General features: G+C 43.1%; 1 protein-coding gene and 1 pseudogene across 1 annotated transcript; both read right to left on the reverse strand.

Annotated features, from left to right (window-relative positions):
- Window positions 1-323: 323 nt before the first annotated feature.
- On the reverse strand, window positions 324-4,723 carry LOC140504408 (translationally-controlled tumor protein homolog pseudogene; annotated as a pseudogene).
- A 90-nt stretch (window positions 4,724-4,813) lies between these two features.
- CNR2 (cannabinoid receptor 2) lies at window positions 4,814-16,736 on the reverse strand. The gene is made up of 3 exons (XM_072609294.1): window positions 16,465-16,736; window positions 9,680-9,815; window positions 4,814-6,430 (listed from the first exon to the last, which is right to left on the reverse strand). Exon 3 carries the CDS (start codon window positions 6,406-6,408, stop codon window positions 5,371-5,373), a length of 1,038 nt encoding a protein of 345 aa, XP_072465395.1. The 5' UTR covers window positions 6,409-6,430; window positions 9,680-9,815; window positions 16,465-16,736; the 3' UTR covers window positions 4,814-5,370.
- Window positions 16,737-17,157: the final 421 nt, after the last annotated feature.

Genomic DNA, 17,157 nt, shown 5'->3' on the forward strand with positions numbered 1-17,157 from the left:
CAGCTGTTCCATGGGGGGCCTCGTGAGACCTCTGAGGTTTAGAAGCCTTCACTTGTACCTGCCCGAAACCATTCACATGAAAACTGAGCTTACACCCCAACACAAATCCATAACCTCAGACACTTGATACTTACCAGATGTGTGATCGTGGGAAGTCACTTGACCCCGATTGCCACAAAAAGCAGTTGCTTAGAAAAGGCGGGAGTAAAATTCAGTATGTTTAAAAAAAAGAAGGGATGGTAATCATGATCTCAGACAAAGTTAAAGTTAAAACAGGTTTAATCAAAAGTGAAAAATAGAGAAACTACACTATTTGTCAGCAATGTTGTTTTAGACCATTTAAAATACCTAGACAGTATAAAATACCTGAGCATATATCTATCTAAACAGACACAGGAACCATATGAAAATAAAAATTAAATACTTTTTATACAAATAAACTCAGATCTAAATAATTGAAGCAATATTTATAGTTCATGGGTAGGTAAAGCCAATGTAATTTTTTAAATGACAATTTTACTAACTAATCTATTCAATGTCATTCCGATTACTAAAACTTTATTTTACTGTTAGAAAAATAACAAAGTTCATTTAGAAGGACAACAGGTAAAGAACTTCAAAGAAATCGGGGGAAAAAGATATAATGGAATTAGATTCAACAGTATCAAACCTTAAACTATATTATGAGGTGAAAGCATTGTTGAAGTGTAAAAAGAATAATTTTGATTATTTTTTTGATAAGATGTGATTGGGTTGGAGTATTGCTGTGGTACAGGAAATGATGAGCTGGTTGATTTAGAAAAACATGGTAAGACTTGGTATTTTGAAGGAAGATGCTAACTGCCTTCAGAGAAACAGATGACAGGAAGAAATAAGCAAAGTATGGTCTTACATATGTCTACGAATACATATGTGTATGTTTATAGATATCTGTGTTTATGAATATGTATTCATGTTTAGTTGTAGACTTCTTTAGAGGGAAGGGAGGGGAAAAATGAAGTAAAAAATACATAACAGAGAACAAAAGAAAACTAACAAGGAAGAAAAGAAAAGCCGGGCAGCTTTGAAAACAATGTAGTTTTTATTATATAGATTTTCTTAAGATGGGTTTTATATTGAATCTTCTCATGGTCTGCTGGCAATATTTTTTGTTTTCTCATTTTGTATTTAAGTTTAAAATAAAAAAAGAGCAGGATGATTTCAGAAAAACCTGGGAAGACATATATGAATTGGTACAAATTGAAATGAGCAAAACCAGGAGAACATTGTATATCACAACGGCAATTCTATAACTGTGATCGATCAAATGTGAAAGACTTAGCTAGTCGAACCAATACAACAACCATTAATGACTCATGATGCAAAACACTATCTGAGAGAGAACTGATGAACTCTGAGTATAGATTGAAGTATGTATGTTTTCTCATCTTTTACATTTTTCTTGCCTTTTTTCTTTTTTGAATCATGGCTAATATATAGATGTATTTTGCATTATTTCACACTTATAATTGATATTATATGGCTTATCTTGTCAGTGGGCAGAGAAGGGACTGGAGGGAGAGATAGAATTTGAACTCAAAATTTAAAAATAATAGATGTTAAATTAAATTATATATATGTTTTACATGACTTCATTTTATTCAGTTTGGATGTAATCTCTTCCAGAGTTAAATGTACTTCAGCTTGTAGATGAAATGAAAATGTAGAAAGGTCCACTTCATCATGTTGCTGACGTATTAGTGGGCATCTCTTTCCTTTTTCACCAGGCATCAACAGTAGGAAAGTCTTATACTGAAAAGTAACCTAAGGCCAGACAGTGATCTTTACAATGATCCTTGAGGTACAATTGTAGCAAGTTACTGTAATTTGAGCTTAAAAAAACATTAGACCAAGAAGAATTCTCTCAAATGGGTTTAAATGCTTTTTATTTTAGACAACCCACATGACATATTTTTAAAAACAATGCCTCCACTCCAAATAAATCAAGGTAAAAAAATAAATGAATGAAACTTAAGATGACATCAGTCCAAGTCCTGATGTGGTGTAGATGACAGAAAGCAGCAACCAGTTATGATGACAGGTGCTTCAAAGTAATCAGCTGAATTTGTTAACATGTCTCCATTTCTAAACCATTTGTAAAGAAAAGTATATATGGAGCCACAACATCCTCACATAAGTCCAAGAGAGCCACCATTCCCTCTGGATTCATGTTTTCACCTAGGAAGAACTGATAGTTTTTAAAAATTGTCAAGGATGCATTCGATCTGTTCTGCAGCTCCCGTCATAGAAGGTTTTACTCTATCTGGCTTGTGTTCTTCAAGTCTGCCTTTGATTTAATGTAGTCTCTGATGTACTTCTTGTAGGATTCTTGTGTGAAACTGGTTTCTTGCAGAGGATGGTTTATTACTATGTCAACTCCAGTGATCACAGTGACATCTGTTCTTTACCCTCAGGACCTTCGGCAGAGACATTTCCACTAATGAGGGAATCATTAATGGTACCCCCTGTCCTACTGACCATCTTCCCCTTCACCTCCAACACAGCCGGTTCCCGATCTCCCGGATCTCGTAAATGTCGGTGAACAGCTCCTCACTGCTGATGAGGTCCCGGTAGAGGATCGCGGCGGCGGAAGGAGGGAGGCAGCGGCGGCGCTAGCGCTTGGGTGGAGGGGCCCGGCTCTTGGGGTGGGAGTGGGGGTGGGGAGGTGGGAGGAACCGGCGGAAAAGCTACTTTTTTTTTTTTTTTAAAGCAATTGCTTATGTGAAGTCTCAGGGTTGGAGTGGTCCATTGCAGTGTGGGAATCTCTGTTGGGAAACTCATCTTCCCTCCACCTCTCCAAAAAAAAAAAATCACCTTGTGATGCACCCTTGTGTGTCCATTTTGTACTACTCTGGCTAGGCATTGATGATCACTCCTACAAAACACCAGAATCAAAGCTCGAAACCATGTTATCTAGGCCTAGTTTGTAGAAAACACCTCTTTCTCAGTCCCCATATGTCTACATTCTACAGCTAAGTCAGAGAAATTGGCACTCCACCCAGGTCTCCAGTCCCAGTGGGAAGACGAGCTTGAAGATGAATCCTTTCCCACCTCTAACAACGGATGAATAGCAAGTAGCCAGGCCAAATCAACTTCACCTAAGAAGGAAGGAATATCCTTTCCTGGTAACCATCAGCGTAAGAATGATTTGCTCTCCTGATGCAATCTGTGTATCAATGAGAATTCCATTGGGAGTACAAAAATGAGACTGTGTCTAAGGACACAGTCCCCTTCTCCCTCCCATCCCCACGAGGCTTAAGGAGGAAGCATTTGTTTCCATCTACAGAAAATTACTTGGCACATTAATTAATCCAGTATTAATGGTAAAGAGATGACTTGTATTTAAAAGACAACTTTTACCCCCCCCCAAAGGTAAGATTGTCTATGGAGGCATGGCAAGGTTGGGAGATGTGTGCTGGAGGACTCCTCCCATCCTGGAGGTTCTTGAAGTCCTGTTGTAATAATAAAATACTCTGCTGGGTGGCACAGTGGGTAGAGATCAGGAATTCAAATCCAGCCTCAGACATTAACTAGCTGTATGACCCTGGGCAAGCCACTTAACTTTGTTTGCCTCAGATTCCTCATCTGTAAAATAAGTTGGAAAAGGAAAAGGCAAACCACTCCAGCATCTTCACCAAGAAAACCCCAAATAGGGAAACAAAGAGTTGGGACATGACTGAAAAAAACAACTTAGTACAGTAATAATAAAATACACAGGTATGGGTATAGTAAGGTAAGGGTAGATGAGGTTACTGAGTTTGCAACAAATTCAGCATGTATAGCATATGCTCTCTTGCTTTCTTGGAGAAATTCTGTTTGGCCAGTGGGGAAATTCCACCAGGGAATCTACCCTCCTATTTACCTCCATGAGACAGGGCCTTTCACAAGGACCTAATAATGTTATTCTGCAAGGGCAGGTTGAACTATGTCAACAAAGGTAAATTGCAATGTTTGAAAAGACCAGTTAACTAATGCTATGGTCTCTGAGAAAGCTATAAAAACACAGCTCCCAGTGGCTTGATGGAACTGATCAGCCAGCGATCTCTGGGGGTCTATGCTGGTGGGGAGAAGACCCTCCCTCCCCCTCCAACTTCCCACTGTGGGATATCTGGCCTTGAACCTCCAGAGATACTGAGCAAGGTGCTTCTGGGGTGTGAGCCACCCTGGGCAAGGATTCTTCAGCTGACTAGCCCGAGAACAAGAAAGATAACAGATCGACCACCAGTGTGAATATTAGCATTCAACTTACATTGTTGCCTCTAGCAAGCTGTATCTCTTGTAAAATCCTCTTTTTGTCAATAACTTCTCAATACAATTAGGTTCTGATTAATGTAAATAATTAGGGTAAGTGATGAATCCTGTCTAGTGGCATTATTCAAATTCACACTGCATATTTCTATTGGGCTGGAAACCAATGACTGTATTTTATGCAATTATAACCTCAAATGGGACAAATTCAGAAAAAACACAACCATGCCAAAGGATTGTTTTCATGCTGATGCAAACTTCATAGGCTATATAGGGTTGTTTCCCTGTCCTGCTTCTATCCCTTCTTCCCCATCTCCGCCCACTCACTTTTTGGGACTGCTAGCTTATCAGTACCCTGTTACAATTATCCTTTCCATGTTGGGAATTTCCCCATTCATGGTTTTGATATATCACAGGCCAGCATAAGAAATTAAATGAGAATTTTTTTGGAAGTTTTGCGGAAGCCACAGATGACACACAAAGGCCAGCCGGTGACACAGAAAAAATTTAGAAACTCAGAAATGTATAAAATATATGTATAGTATTGTATAATATCAATATATTTTATCATTTAATACAATAATATTTCAAACTTCTTCTCTGGTACAAAGGAAAGGTCAAAAAATTTTTATATGGATTTTTCAGATTGTGAGGGCACTGTACCCCCAACTCTGCAATGTGGAATGGATAACTGTATTTTAGGAATGGGGATAGTCACTGGACCTGTGATTTCACTGGAACTTCAGGTGAGGAAACTCTCTTTATCAATTCAGGTTAGCCCTTCTCTGAAACTTCGAGCCTAATAGCATTACTTAGAGCTCTGTTAAGTGACTAACCGAAAGTCACACAGCCAGTAGGTGTCAGAGGCCAGATGTGAACCCAGGGGTCTTCCTGACTTTGAGATGAGCCTCTATATCAATTATAGCACATTGCCTTTGTATCTTTATATTTAAAAAATGTTTTTTTTAGTGTTAATAATAAGTGCTTTTTGAGAAGGTAGGAATGCTTACTTATTACTTTTGATACCAGAAACCTAAATAGGAGTTAATGAACCAAGGCAACAGGGAAGCCAGGATCAGGGGCTCAGGTGACTTTTGTCTCCCCCTCTGTCTCCGTGACTGAAGACTTCTGAGTATCCTCTGTCCCCTCTGTTCCGACGCCTCTGAGCATATTTTTCCAACGAGTCAGACAGTTCCTGGCAGAGGAACGGATCTCCCTACTTCGCAGGGCATAGATAACAGGGTTCACCATGGAATTGACCAGGCATAGCATGCAACAAAAAGCAAAGACCTTCTTGATCTGTTTATTCATTGAGGCAGCCAAACTGTAGACCATGAGGGTCAGCACAGGCAACCAGCAGAGGACCAGCACCATCAGTACCACTCCCAGTGTCTTGGCCAATCTCACATCCAGCCGTATCCGAGACAGGCCTGTTAGCCGCCTCTGTTGGTACGCTACCAAATTGGTTGTGTGCTGGTAGGCCTTCCATAGGACGAAGGTGTAGATGTAGATGATGGCAGCAAGTAGAATGACAATGAGCACAATCCAGCTCAGCAGGTAGTCATTGGAAATTAGGGGAAAGAGTTCAGAGCAGGGTCTGGGGCAACAGGTCCACCCCATGAGTGGCAGGTAGGAGACCACTATTGAGATGGTCCACATGGCTGCGAGCATGACCAGGGCCTTTCCACGGGTGAGCAGGGTCTTGTATTTGGCAGAATGGCACAAGCAGAGGTAGCGGTCGATGGAGGTCAGCAGCAGGCTGCCCACCGAGCCTGTGAAAGTCATGGTGACACCCCCGAGCTTCAGGAGGAAGGTGCTCCTTGATTCTTTCTGGTGGAAGACATGGAATTTTACAAAGCTGATGACAAAAACCAGACTGGCCAGGAAGTCGGCACTTGCAAGGCTGCTGATGAACAGGTAAGAGGGTTTTCTGTGGAGCCTCGGGGAGGACAGAATCAGGAAGAGAACAATCACATTCTCCAAGATGCACAGGATGCCCAGGAGGAAACAGAGCACGGCGATGGCTGTTTTCTGGGGAACATCCAGTACCATGTAGTCTTGCAAGACATTGAAATCCAAGTGTTCTTGGGAGGAATTGGTAGAGTTCCAGCATGCATCCATGATGGGCCTGGGTCTCTGACCTCTGTAGAAGGAATAGACATGAGGAAAGAAACCATAAGATGCCCTACCATGCCCCAGGGACTTGGGAGACATGGCCAAACCATTGGAAAGGGCAGCCCCCCAAACAGAGACAGCCTGGGGACAATTTGTCTTCTAGGTCCCAAGTCTCCCTATTCCCCATCCTTTTCTTTATCTGGTGATGATTTCCCAAGTTCTAGATTCCTAGGTCCCCAATGTTCTTCCTTGTTCTTCTCTATCACTACAGGCCCTTAGTGCCTTTAACCCAGGTATAAATGACTGATCCTCAAAGTGGATTGTGATTCAGACACTTGTAATTGTTCATCTAGGCTTTCAGCAGAGACCTAAAGCCCTACTCCTATAGCACAGTCCTTTGGATGGATACTATAAACCTTTACAATCCTCTATCATGTTTTGTTACTAGCCCTACAGCATTCAAAGGTGGATCAGGAAATGAGATAGAGAAACCATGACTCTAGGGGCCCAGTCCCAAGAGCATAGATAGCAAGAAGGGACCTCTAGAATGAAGAATGTCAGAACTGGAACACACCTAGAACAGAGAATGTAACAGCTGGGAGGGGGCTTAGAACATAGAATGACAGAACTAGAAGAGACCTGAAACATAGGTCTAAGCTGGAATGAGAGTAGAACAGAGAATGTAAGAGTTGGGAGTACCCTTAGGCCACAGCATGTCAGAACTGGGAGGGAGCTTAGAACCCAGCATGTCAGAACTGGGAGGGACCTTAGTACACAGAATGTCAGAGCTAGGAGGGGTCTTAGAACACAGGATGTCAGAGCTGGGAGGACTCTTAGAACACAGAATGTCAGAGCTGGGAGGGCCCTTAGAACCCAGGATGTCAGAGCTGGGAGGGCCCTTAGAACCCAGGATGTCAGAGCTGGGAGGACCCTTAGAACACAGAATGTGAAGGCTGGAAGGGTAGTCTTTGCAGAAGAGTTAATGGAATTGTAAAGGGCCTCAAAACTACGTTGTACGAGGATCAGTTGAACAATTCAGGGTCATAACACAAGAGCTGGAAGGGACTTCAGTCATCATCTAGTTCAACTCATCCATGGAAGGGATTCCCAGTCCAACCTACCTGACTAGTGGTTTTCCAACCTCTATTTGAAGACCTCCTAGGAGCAGGAAACCACCAGGTCTCTGGGTAGCACCTTCTGCTTTTGGGCAACTCTAACGGTTAAGTAATTTTCTTTACATCAAGCTTGCATTGGCCACTGTCATTTCTACTGCTTCTGAGGTCTAATGCCTACTTCCCTAATCATTCTCCAAATACTAGAAGACAGTTATCAAGGCCCTCCTGAGTCTTCTCAAGCTTAAATGGGCTCAGTTCCTTTGACAGATTCTCACATATTATAAACTTGAGGCTTAGCCATGTGCTGTTCATTAACATTTTTCCTAATGACTTGGATACAAGTATAGGTGGCCTCTCCAACATCTCATTCACTTTTTGGAGGGCTTCCATAACACCTTATTGATTCATTGAGCTTGTAACCCACTGAAACCCCCAGATATTTTTCAGAACAACTTCTATTCATCCATACCTTTCCCATATTATATTTGTAAGACTTTACCCCTATTGGATTTTATCTTAATAGATTCAGGCCCAGGTTATAACCTAAAAAGATCTTCTGGATCTGGACTCTACCGTCCCTTTTATTGGCTATCTCTTCCCATTTTGTGTTGGTGACAAGCTTGGTGAGTTTTCCATCTATGCCTTTATCCAAGTCATTAATAAAAATATTAATCAACAGCACATGGCCAAACCCAGATCTTGGGGTACTTCACTGGAGACCTCCTGCCATGTTGGCATCGAGCTATTAAAAGCTCTTCTTTGAGTCTAATCATCTAACCAATTTCTGCTCCCATTTATTTTGTTGTTTCATCCATATTTTTCCATCTTCTCCAAAAAAATTAGTATGTGATTCTCTATCTAAAGCTTTGCTCAAGTCTAGAAAAACTGGATCCACAGGCGTCCCCTCATCTGCCAGTTTAGTGATCTCATCAAAGAAATAAATGAGTGAGGGTCTTCTAGAGTGAGGAATTCCTGATGAAGCCAGGCTGGCTCTTGTCATTGTTGTTTACCTTTCTAGATGTTCCCCAACCATTTCTTGAACCATCACAGGTTTTTTGATCTACCTCATTTAAGATACAGTTCAGTTTGCTGTTCCTTAGGTGAACTCATGGCCCACTGACCAGGGGTTCACCATACTGATGCCTGACTTAGAGTGGACAATTGATGGGCATAGACCACTGCAGCTCAGAACTCTGGAGCTCAAGAGAGGCACCAGGCTTGTCTCCTCTATGTTGTCATTATTCAGCTGAGTCCAACTCTTCATGGTCCTATTTGGGGTTTTCTAGGCAAAGATGCTAGAGTTGTTTGCCATTTCCTTTTCCAGCTCATTTTACAGATGACTAAATTGAAGCAAACAGGGTTAAAGTGACTTGCCCAGGGTCACATAGCTAATAAGTATCTGAATGACCTTGAGTAGAAGATGCACCAGGCTTGTCTCCCCTGCAGCCATGATTATAGGCATGATGCCCAGTAAGGAAGGACTTTCTAAGAAATTAATACTGCCCGAAGATGACTGCCTTGGGAAGTGAAACATTAGGGCCTCATGGATTCCCAGTCTTAGAGCCAGAAGAGACCATAGAGGTGATCTAGCCCAATCTCATCTCATGGAAAGTGAGGCCCAGACTCAAAGTAACTTGCCTAAGGGAACACAGATAAGTAGCAGAGCTAGAAATGAGTGATCCCAAAGGTTCCTTCTAGCTCTGATAATCTTAGCACACTCTGTGTTTCTCACAGCTCTGCATATACCTCCCCCCTCAGCCTTCACTAGCAGGAAAGGGATAGGGGCTGCTGCCAACCTGAAAACCTCTCGGAGGGGCATGTCAATGAGATAAGGGCCCTTGCTTGAAATATCATCATAGCCTAAAAAAGAGGAGAGACGGAGGAAGTGCTCAGGGCTGGAGTCATGGGCTTGTGGCCAAGCGTGGCAAGACAAGTCTTTTTTCAGCACTTTCCAAAAGACCCTCATTCTCCCCTCTTTCTCTTCCCCTACCTTGTTCCGGAAGCAAGGTCTCAGGGGATCTGAGAGGACCCAAGGAGGTCCTCCCCACCTCTCTGGTACTGCCACCCTGGCTTTGTGAATAGTATTGCCCTGGCTTTGTGAGCCAGCATTTCTTCATTGTTGGAGGAGGGAGGCTGAAGATCAAGCAGAGGAAATGACTTACCCAACACTGGAATTTCACAGCCAAGATGGGTGATAAGAAGACTTCTAGAATCGAGTGGTCAAGCTCTACTGGTCCCAGCAGATCCCTTCCTGCAGAATCTGGGAGCTTGGCAGATTGGGCCACGCCAACATTGTTACTGTGAAGGACAGGGCAATTAGAAAAAAAATGATAGGGTTGACGTGACCACGCATAACCACAGGATACATGAAGCAATAGAGGGCTTACCCCTACTTCACAAAAGCAAAATCTCTTTCCCTTCTAGCAGAACCATGCCCCAATCTTCACACAACAGGCACATTAGATTTGCAGGCGCGTAGAATGTTTATCCCAGTTTGCTTTGTACTGATGTCTCAAGGACTATATTCTCCTTTGAGTGTCTTTGCCTATAGAGAGGGGCTTCTCTTGAGATTTTAAGAAAGGAAATGCTATAGGTGGAGGAACTGTGCCCTTTGCTGTGATCAGGGGGATTTCTGACTAGAAGTGAAAGTGTTCTCAGGTCCCTGAGAATTTGAGATATGTCTACATTAAGGTTTGGTTTGGTACCTACTGGGTATAAAACACAGGTGACATCCCTGAAACCGTGGTGGCACAGTAAGTCTGCAGGCAGCCGGGTTATTCCAGAGCAGTCAATGTCTACTCCACATGAAGACAAAGAATTTCAGAGATAGTTAGAAATGAAAGGAATCATGAAACATAGGCTACCAGGGGCCTCAGAGGTGACTTGGTTCAGAGACCAAGAAACTTAGGACCTTGAAGGTTAGAAAGTGGTAGGTTAGAGTTGGAAGTGAACTTAAGACATAGAATATCAGACCTGGGAGATGTCAGAACTAGGAGGGTCTTTAGAATACAGAATATCAGAGCTGGGAGGGCCTTAGAACACAGGATGTCAGAGCTCTTAGCACTAGAACTTAGCATACTTGGAACATAGAATGTCAGTGCTAAGATGAACCTTAAAGCAAAGAGTGCTAAAGCTAAGGGAAACGTAGGGAGTATGATGTTAGAACATGGAATTTTGAAACTGACTGCTACCTTAGAAGAGAGAATGTTGGTGCTAGGGAAATCCCTAGAACATAAGATTTATAGCTAAGAAGGAACCTTGGAATGTTGAGCTGGAAGAGGACTTAGAACATAGGCTGTTAGGGCTAGAGGAAACAGAATATAGAAGGTTAGAACATGGAATTGTGAAGCTGGGAGGAACCCTTGAATATAGAATGTGAAAGTTATCATGGACTAGAAACCCTCTGATCCAACTTTTTCTTTTAAGGATCAATTAAATTATGAAGGGCAGATGGAGCATTTTGTATTTGTTCCTGGAGGCAATAGGGAGACACTGGAGTTTAATGAGTGTGCGTGTGTGTGTGTGTGTGTGTGAAGGGGGGGAGGGAGAGAGAGAGAGAGAGAGAGAGAGAGAGTCAGACCTGTAATCTAGGAGAATCACTTTAGTGTCTGAATGGAGGAAGCTGAAATAGGGGGAGACTTGAGGCAGCAAACAAGCCATTGCAGTAGTCCAGATGTGGGGTGAGGGCCTGCACCAGACAAATGACAATGTCAAAGGAGAGAAGGGGGTGTATTCAAGAGATTGTACAGAGGAGAAGTAGACAGGCTTTGGCGACAGCTTGGATATGGGGGTTAAGAGATAGCAAGGAGTCTAGAAGAACTCAAGGTGTGAGTCTGAGGGACTAGGAGGATGGTGTTGCCCTCTACAGTAATAGGGAAGGTAAGAGGGGGAGGGGCGAGGGAGACAGCCTTAGGGAGAAATGCAATGACTTCAGTTTTGGACAGAATGAGTTTAAGATGTTTATTTCACATTCAGTTTGAGATGTCTGAAATGCAGTTAGAGATATGAGATTAGAGGTCAGCAGAGATGGTAATTACAGGAGCTGATAAGATCACCAAAGAAGAGGGCCTACAAACAGAATCCTGGGGAATACCTGTGTTTAATGGGAGTGATCTGGAGTAGACTGAGGAGTGGTCAGGGAGGTAGGAGGAGAGCTAGGAAAGAGGGGTGAACTGAAAACCTAGAGAGAAGAGAGTATCAAGGAGGAGAGAATGATTAACTATGTCAAAGGCTGCAGAAAGGTCAAGGAGAATGAGCATTGAAAAAAGGCCAATGGATTAGGCAACTGAGAGATCATTAATAATTTTGGAGAATCGTTTTGGTGGAATGATGAGATTGGAAATCAGATTGTAAGGGGTTAAGAAGACAGTGAGAGGACAGAAAGTGGAGACATATCTTGTAGATGTCTTATCCAGGAATTCAGCTACAAAGGGCAGAAGGAATCTAGGATAATTAGGTAGCAGGGAACAGAAGACTAAGGTGAGGGTTCTTTTCAGGTTGGGAGAGACAGGGAAAGGACTCTAAGAATGTCTCCTGGCCGTCAAAGCTGACCTCAAGTGCCACCTTTGGCATGAAGGTTTTCCTGTTCCCCTCATCTTCTACTGACTTCCTCTCAAATAATTTTCTATGTGCTATCCTCATAGTAGGGGACTTCAGCATACAGATTCTCTCTCCCACAAACACCTTACTTGCTTATTTCTCAACCTCTTTCATCTGGCCTCAACCACACCCAAAGATGGTCACACCCTTGATCACCTACAAATGTATTAGCTCTCTGTTCAAGAAGTCTGAAATCCCTTATCTAACCAAGCTTGAAACATAGAGTAGTGCTAACCAGGTTTCACCTACTCAGGGCAAACATTTCCAACTATAAGGTACACATTCCTTTTCCCAACAGGTCCTTCCTCCCTGGAAGCAGAATTTGAATTCAGGTCCAGAGTAAGTTCCCTTTCCAATATATCATATGATGTTTCTCCTTTAAATCTTGGGGAAATTAGTTTACCTCTTGAGGTCTTGGTTTCTTTAGGTTGTTAAATAAGGTCTATGTTCTCCATCATTCTCTGATCTTCCATCCAACTCTCCCTTCCTAATAATGGCCTGTACTCGCAACCATTCCCCACTCTCACATCAAGCTGACTTGCCCCGCATCCTTTTCCTTCAGAGTCCTCCTCTGTGTAACCCCAAAAGGAGCAACTTGAAAACCCTAAAGATGAGAAGAGGGTAGTAAGCATCAGAGGCAGAATTTGAATCCAGGTCCAGAGTAATTTCCCTTTTCATTGTATCACACGATGCTTCTCTTTTAAGTCTTGGGCAAATTACCTCTTAAGACCTCAAGGTCTCAGTTTCCTCAAATTGTTAAATAAAAGTAGAATACTTTCAATTACTATCTCACAGGGTTATTGAGAGGAAAATGCTTTATAAACATCAGAGTAAGGAAGCTCAAATATTTGGAGGTGAATCCTTAACCTCAATATTCTGATTCTCTATCCTGGCACATCCATCTTCATGTAGTTGTCATAGGTGGCACAATGGATAGTGTGCTGGGCCTGGAGTCAGTAAGACTTGAGTTCAAATCTGGCCTCAGACACTTACTATCTGTGTGACTCTGGGCAAGTCACTTAACTTTGAACCTCTTCACCTCTCCCCCCACTGAAATGTATGAACTTTGCTCATCTCTTTCTTCTCTGTTATCTGTGTCTTTAAGAACTATGGGGTCTTTCTGTCTGACCTGCAGCTGAAACTTTCCCTAGGGGCTGTTTCCCCTTTTACAACATAAGCTCCTTGAGAGCAGGGGCTGTCTCATTTTTCCATTTGAACCCTGGTATTTTGCTCAGAGTAAGTGCTGAATACTTTTGTTCATTCCTTTGGTCATTCTTCCTTCGTTCTAGGTCTTATTTCCCCTCCTAAAGTATGAGGCACCTGAGATCATGACACACTTGGTGTGTACAAGGAACTTGCACATAGGAGGTGGGCAGGAAGTATTTGCTGAATGGGTAGATGGATGAGCGAAGAAAGATTTCTCCATCTCTACTTCGATGTCAATGCTTTAATCATCCGTGATTTTGCCTAGGTGTTCACCTCCCCCCCCTCCCCGCCACCTTATGAAGATCTCAAATCCCCTTAGAATTTAGGTCTTTCAGATTTTCTATGGCCTGAAAATCTGAGACTCTATGAACAACTTGGTGGGGGAAGCCCCTCTGAATCAAGGTCAGGGCAGCACACTTGTAGTCTTCAATGGATCCCCCGTTCCTTGAGCCCTTCCCATTTGGTAGGATCTTCTAGGGTGCCATGTTCCCCTGGCAAAGCCTTCAACAGCCCAGGTTCACCCCTGTGCCTGGATGAGATATCAGAAGAGTTCTTTAGAGGTCTCCATATGTATAATGGGCATGTTCTAGACTTGGACTAGGCCTGGGCGAAATTGTGAAAGTGGGTGAGGTCTTTGGTGCCCGCAGCTTCTCATTTTGCCCTTGCCCCTGGACCTCATTCCCCTCAATCATTTTTATTTATGCTTATTATCTACCACCCTCTAAGGTCCACAGAGGCCTCAAAAGCTTCCCCCTTTCAAATTCTGATCTCAGGAAGGGATATGAAACTCATTCATTTTACAGTACGAATGACTCAGAAGTGAAAATGAGACCTCTACTCCCAGGGGACCACTTACAGTTTAACAAGAATCTAAGTTGGAAACTGAAGGAATACAGCTGTAAAATGATAGTTTCCAGACCAGTGATATTACTGCTGTAGGGCACGCCCAATGACAAAATCCTTCCACAGACGCAGATCAGAACTGTCCTGAAATATGCAATCTTTAAGTACTGTTTGGATCCCCAAGAGGCTAAATGAACTGTCCAAGACCAAAGGCCGCCTAGCCAGTCTGTGTCAAAGGCAGGAATGGAACCCTCATCTTCCTGATCTTGAGGACAGCCCCATAGCTATCAGCAGACTTGCTCTCATTTGCTCAATGTATATTTTGCATTACTTTTTTTCTCCCCTCAACCTCCTTTCTCCAGTAGAAAGGAAACTCCCTAAGGGCAGGTTGTATTTGTTTCTATCTGTATGTTCAGTGCCTGGCATAATAGTAGGTGCTGAATAAGCTTGGGGAATTCCCGTTGGGTTGAACTGCATCATCAGGAGTATAGGTATAGGCCATCTGGATGAAATGATCCCTCAGACACCGTTCGCAACCTGGTTCCAATCTATCTTTCCAACCTCACTGGACATTACTATTAGCAGCTAGGTGGCACCAAAGTGGATGGAGTGCCCAGCCTGGACTCCAGAAGACTCACCTTCCTGAGTTCAAATGTGGCCTCTGACACTCACTAGCTGTGTGACCCTGGGTAAGTCGCTTGACCTTATTTACCTCCATTTCCCCATCTGTAAAATGAGTTGGAGAAGGAAATGGCAAACTGCTCCAATATCTTTACAAAGAAAGTCTTTAATGGGGCCACTTGGAAAAAAAAAACCATTGGACATTACTCTGTAATCCAGCCAGATTGGTCTCTCTGTCCTCATAGATGACACTATCTCCCACCTTTCATCACCCTGCCTTTCTGCTGGATGTTCTCCTACATCCTGTCAAACAATCAACATGTATGAAGCACCTACTATGTGCCAGGCCCTGTAGCAAGCCCTGAGGATACAAAAAGAGGCAAAAGATAGTGCCTGCCCTCTAGGATCTTGATCTGATGAGGGGAGACAACACGTAAATAAATTTATTCAAAGCAAGCTATATACAGGATATAGGAATAATTAATATATGATAGAATATTATTTTAATGATATATATATAATATAAATATTATTGTAACTAATATATAATAGAATATAATAATAGAAGAATAATTAATAGGAGGAAAGCACTAGAATTAAGAGGGGCTAGGGGAGGCTTCCAGTAGAAGATGGGATTTGAGTTGGGGCTTAAGGAAGCCAGGATGTTCAGGAGGTGAAGAGGAGGAGGGAGAATGTTCCAGGCACGGAGGACAGCCAGAGAGAATGCCTGGAATGCTTTGTTCATGGAACAGCCAGGAGGCCAGAGTTGCTGGATGGAAGAGTCCATAGCAGGGAGAAAGTGTAAGAAGACTGGAATCGTAGGAGGGGGCTGGGTTAGGAAGGACCCCACAAAGGATGGACAAACAGAGCCATCAATGATGACAATGGTGATGTCCCCTTAACAACACCACTTTACATTCATCACTCAACCAAATGAGAATGTGGCAGCCTTGCCTCAGCTCAGTCAATTCAACCTAGGAAAGAGGGATCGGGATATCATCAGCCGTCCAGTCGTTTGACTGACTTTGGGCAAAACCAGTCAGTCCCCATGGTCTGTTATAGTAACTATAGCTCACAGGATCACAGCACTTCAAGGTTTACATACCAGCCCTGGGAGGCAGGTCGTATGGCTCGCATTTTACAGAAGAGGAGACTGAAGCCAGAGGGTAGTTACATGGCTGTGTTTAAGCATCAGAGGAAGGATTTGAACCCTGGTCCTTTACTCCAGAATCATTTTGCTCCCCCTGTGCCACAGTGCCAATGAATCATGCAACATTTCATCTCCTGCCTCTCCTGGCTCCATGCCTTTCAGTGGTGCCTAAAATGACCTTCTCTCTCACTTCTGCCCTTTAGCATCCCAAGCTTTATTGGGTACAAGTGCACCCCAAGTAGTGCAAAATATAACAGCTAAAACCAAGGGAGGATCGAATACCTTTTAACCCCAATTAAGATGAGGGAGTTAAATGAATGCAATGAGTTTTGCTTTCCTTGGTGGGCAGCTACCACTTTATCTCCAGAGTTGGACCTTGGATCCCCCTAGAGGCCCAGGGAAAAGGCTTATATCCAGCCATCCTGTTCTGGACTCTTCCCAGAGCAGGGAGGGATTTAGGATAAGAAAAGAAAGACCCCATCCACCTTCTCTTGAATAACAACAACCAAAAGAATACAAAGGACTCACAGTTCTCGGTGGTCCCTTAATCACCCTTCCTGGGGAGACTTTATCCTTTCTTCTATGTCTGCCTTGAGTCCTCTGGCTAAGCTCTGGGTAAAGCCCTCTGCTCCCAGGCCTGAATTCTGTTACTTTATTCAGAGAAAAAGGAGAGGTAAAAAATTTGGTTTTCCTTCCGTCCCTGTCACCACTTCCCCTCTGAGCTCCTCCGAGCCTCTGATTATCACTCCTCTCCTTTACTTCCATCTGCTGGCCATATTCTTCAGTTATTTATTCTGGGAGGGATATATTTTCTCTTCTTTGCTGCAATGAAAGAGAAGAATATAATCTCCATGCCTGCCATGCATGCATCCATTCATCCATGCATGCATCCATCCATCCATCCATCCAAGCATCCATGTATCCGTCCATCTGTCCGTCTATCCGTTCATTGATTTGCATTTATTAAGTTAAGTAGAACCCTGTTCTGGGCTTTGGGGAAATACAACACTTATATGAGATGGTACTTTCCCACACATAAGGCTTTGAGGCTTTTCAAACTCACTTTCTCACCTAGGTTAGTGGTTGGTGCATGGCAGGGAGCACGTTAGATTACACCCTGGATGACTTAACACTTTTACCTCTGGCTCTCTGGCAGGGGGGCCCAGGCTGCCCCATTATTGAGTCTCCTCACATGACACACTATGTCTTGGGAGCTCATCT

The sequence above is a fragment of the Notamacropus eugenii genome, chromosome 5, assembly GCF_028372415.1.
Source record: "Notamacropus eugenii isolate mMacEug1 chromosome 5, mMacEug1.pri_v2, whole genome shotgun sequence".
NCBI classification, from domain to species: domain Eukaryota; kingdom Metazoa; phylum Chordata; class Mammalia; order Diprotodontia; family Macropodidae; genus Notamacropus; species Notamacropus eugenii.

Bases quoted from the DNA above. Each gene is read 5' to 3' on its own strand.
- CNR2 (XM_072609294.1), bottom strand. From the start codon at position 6,408: ATGGATGCATGCTGGAACTCTACCAATTCCTCCCAAGAACACTTGGAT.